The sequence below is a fragment of the Triticum aestivum genome, chromosome 6A, assembly GCF_018294505.1.
Source record: "Triticum aestivum cultivar Chinese Spring chromosome 6A, IWGSC CS RefSeq v2.1, whole genome shotgun sequence".
Lineage (NCBI taxonomy): Eukaryota > Viridiplantae > Streptophyta > Magnoliopsida > Poales > Poaceae > Triticum > Triticum aestivum.
This window is the reverse complement of record NC_057809.1, coordinates 220,379,460-220,383,632: the sequence shown is the minus strand read 5'-3', so window position 1 is coordinate 220,383,632 and position 4,173 is coordinate 220,379,460. Positions and strand designations below refer to the sequence as shown.

Here is a 4,173-nt window from a genome sequence, read left to right as displayed (position 1 = left end):
ATAGTCAGAGGAACATGTATAAGTCATGAAGAAAGCAATAGCAATGAAACTAAACGATCATAATGCTAAGCTAACGGATGGGTCTTGTCCATCACATCATTCTCTAATGATGTGATCCCGTTCATCAAATGACAACGCATATCTATGGCTAGGAAACATAACCATCTTTGATTAATGAGCTAGTCAAGTAGAGGCATACTAGGGACACTCTGTTTGTCTATGTGTTCGCACATGAATTAAGTTTCCAGTTAATACAATTCTAGCATGAATAATAAACATTTATCATGATATAAAGAAATATAAATAATCAAGTTTATTATTTCCTCCAAGGCATATTTCCTTCAGGCTCAGTAGTGGTTGTCAAGTTATAACGGCCCTGAAAAATGAGAACTGCAACAAGAATGAAATTATCAACCACGTAACTATAACTCTGTAACTAATTAAGATGTATGGGTGCCACTGAACTAACCATCATAGAGATCTCCTCGTAAGTTGAAGAGAGGAAAAGGTTTGGACTTGAACTTATTGATCCTCGAACCAAATGACTGCAAAAAAACAAGGGGTGATAGAAGTTAAACAACTACCAGTAGAGAGTTAATAAAATGATATAACTAGTCCAATACTGAAATTAGGAGGAAAGCACTTACAATCGTCAACTCATCCCAAAGATGTTCATCAGTTTGTATCATGCACCTAATTTCATCCCAATTAACTCCACTTTGTTTATGTGCCTCCTTTAGCATTTTATAGTCTCTCTTCAATTCCTTTTCCTTCTCTTGAACTTGGGACTTTGTGAATTTGACATAACTATGTCTAGCATGGAATATTCCAACCATCATATTCCAAATTTCACCATTCCATCCATTCCGCCCTCGGTGATAAGGAGTATTGTGCTGAAGAAGTATCTCCACCAAAGCCTTTTCAAGTTCTAGATTCCATTAGGCTCTGGATTTCAGATCTAAGGACATAGAAGAAGGACTACAATTCTAAATTTGATTGAAAACAACCAGTTTTTACCATACAAAAAGAAGAAAGACGAGCAAAAGATAATGTATTGTTGGTTAGTATACAAGTTTGCATATAAGCATGCAACTGTGATCTCGATAGACAAGTTATAAAACTCAAAAGCCAAAGTCGACAGATAGATGAAACAGTTATAAAATTCAAGTATGGCCAATTTCTCCGACAAGTATTTCCGGATGGAGGGAGTACATACTACTTCTCTATGATCCACAATTTTGTGCAACCAAATATCTAATATATGGACTATCTTGAACTAATAAAGAGACATTGTAACAATAGGATATGAGAATACCATTTGGAGAATCCCTTTTGGTAATCTTTCGCGAATCCAGTTTTGTTCCAAGTGCAACTTTCCTTCCCCTTCCAGCTTGCACCAAGTTAAATTCGCTACTTGCATCCATGTATATTTTCCTAATGGACAACGAATTATATGAATCGAGAGACATGAATCAACAAAGTGACAATGCAAAGGAAGCAAGATTAAACAGAGGTAAAAGAAGTGATGTATATTAGGGAAATGCTACTAATCTTAACACATGTTCTCTGGGCTTATGAATTATGTCAGCAATAAATAGTACGCCAACTAATAAAATTTCTTGTATCAAGTTACTACTGATGATGTGTACATCCCATCCACGATTGAGTTTAGAACTAAACAACATGGTCATCTGGATTGGTTTTGTAAACATGTTCATCTGAAAAAGCATACTTATCCGAATCAGAACAAAGACAAGTTTCAATATTATGCAAAAGAAAGAGGTACGTAGCTACCTTCCTATTTCTGCGGGACACGAAAAAGAAAAAATATTCTTGTGCTTCCCATGATCCCTTAATACGTTGCATTGTTCCTGCTGATATGTCGAGTCCAGATTCTGAAACTGAATCATGTTTGGTTCATTCTATAAGGAACGAGAGCCAATCATCAATTCAAGATGCCAATGTCTATCTATCAGCATGAATAAAGTTAACTATCATCTTGGTTTCACTACCAAGATCAATCAAGACTAAAATTACAGTAAATGATGTTTCCATTGCTGACTACAGAGGGAACATGAGACAATACCGCCGGTGGTGCTAGAAAGGAGAGAGGAGCGGTGGTGGCTCTCGGTGACGACATGCTTTACGAACTCACCGAGGACTACGATATGAACAGAGGACCAATCAGTGGCGGCTATATTGACAAACCCTAGATGAAGATGGAAGGGAGGGGAGGGGGGAGGGGGATGGAGTACCTCGGGGGATGTCGGCGTCATGGGAAGGGGGGTCCCCAGACTTGCCTGCCTGCGGCCCGCTGCGTGGCTAAGCCAGCAGGCCGTACGGCCTATCATCATCAACAAGGCATCCAAGACCCTCGCGAGGGGCCAAGCCTCGCGAGGAGGACGACACGAGACCTCCTATGGAGTGGCCTAGTCAAGCAGGCTCATGAGGAGCGGAGATATCAAGGCGAGGCGAACCTCACGAGGCTCTCGTGACGTGAGCCATGACGATCGACACCAGGCGGGCGCCAGCACGCGTAGCGTCCTTGTTTCCTCTTTTGTGCTAAGGAAACTAGCGCAGGCGAGGAGTACCGAGGCATCAGGCAAAGGTTGCCATTTTGGTGCAACAAGACCAAGACCAGAAGGACGGCAAGACGGAGGTCATCGTGGAGCCCAAGACGGCGTCACCACCAGAGCCTTTTGATGCGCAGACCACCTTTTGTCAGGATAGCTTGTACTAGTTGTCCCCCTTCAAATTAGACCGCCGTTGTTGGCTCCCTTCCCGCTCAATATTTGGGAAGAGGACCAGGGCCTCTATAAGTAGGTCTAGCCACCACCAGGGGACGGCGGGGAGACGACATCTTAGATCACTCTCTCACCCATACAAGTTAGCCACGCACAAGAACACCTCAACCTCAGGAGGTTGTTCTTTCCCTTGTATTGTTCATCATCAACCCAAGAGGCAATCCACCACCACCACACTGGAGTAGGGTGTTACACCACAACGGTGGCCCGAACCAGTATAAATCATGTGTCTTTCTGTGTTGCGAGTTCGTCGAGTTCGTCCACGAGATCTTAGAGAGTTAGGGCGTAGATCGGTGGGAGGAAAAGACTTCGCGCGCACCCTAGTGTTCGAACCTTAAGGGTTTGCCAAAACCCCATATCCGACATTTGGCGCGCCGGGTAGGGGTGCGTTGTAGCTTTCCTTCCGTCAGTTCGTCGCTCCATCGTCTCCATGGCAGACGCTCGTCGCGCTCGAGCCGAGCGTCGGGCTGCTCTCACCGCCGGCGTTGCTCAGACAGCTCCCATCGGCGGGCCACCACGTCGTTCTCTGTCCCCTACTGCCAACGCTGCCACCAGCCTAATGGGGAACGAGCAGCAAGCATCTTCGCTGCATCCCTTAGTGCGGCAGGACGGCCGCACCGCCACTCCATCCCTGGCCCCAGCCGATTCTTTGTCCCACGCACACCGCGCTCCCATGGAGGCGCGGGCCGCACTCCTCGCCGCAAACGAGCTCCTGCGCTACCGCCCAGTCGACGACCTCTACGAGGAGTGGCTCGACCGCGTCGCCGAGATCGTCCATGCCGTAGGGGGCTCCCCGGCACCGTCCCTCTCTCGGCCTCACCCTCAGCCAGCCACGGGCGACGAGGCCCGAGGCGTGCCTCCACCACCCCAGCTCAAAGACGGTGCCTTGGCACCAAGGCGCGTGGCTCCGCGATGCGATCCGCCACGACCGGTGCCCGCGCGCGAAGAGAGAAGCTGCCAAGAAATCCCACGGCTGCGAGAAGTTGCACCCGCGCTTCCCGCGCCGCCTCGTCAAGACCGTGCGCCGCTTGCGTTGACACCGCGCGGACCTCGACAAGACCAAGCTCCACCTCCAAGGTGGGCCCTAGTAACCACGGCCGGCTGCCGCACCTTCACCCCCGAGCTCCGCAGCGTCATCTGGCCAGGCAAGTTCAAGCCGGATCTGCCTCCTCGCTACGACGGCATCGCCGACCGCGCAGAGTTCCTGCAGCTCTACGAGCTGAGCATCGAAGCAACCAACGGCGACGAGAAATTCATGGCGAACTGGTTTCCCATGGCTCTCAAGGATGGGGCCCGCGCCTGGCTCCTGAACTTGCAGCACGGCTCGATCTCCTCCTGGGACAAGATGCGCGACCGCTTCATCGCCAAC

General features: G+C 48.4%; 1 protein-coding gene across 1 annotated transcript; it reads right to left on the bottom strand.

Moving 5' to 3' along the window:
- Positions 1–232: 232 nt before the first annotated feature.
- LOC123130573 (uncharacterized) lies at positions 233–1,832 on the bottom strand. Its single transcript, XM_044550443.1, has 4 exons — positions 1,316–1,832; positions 648–917; positions 470–545; positions 233–390 (listed from the first exon to the last, which is right to left on the bottom strand). Exons 1-4 carry the CDS (start codon positions 1,418–1,420, stop codon positions 317–319), a joined length of 525 nt encoding a protein of 174 aa, XP_044406378.1. The 5' UTR covers positions 1,421–1,832; the 3' UTR covers positions 233–316.
- Between the last annotated feature and the right edge of the window lie 2,341 nt (positions 1,833–4,173).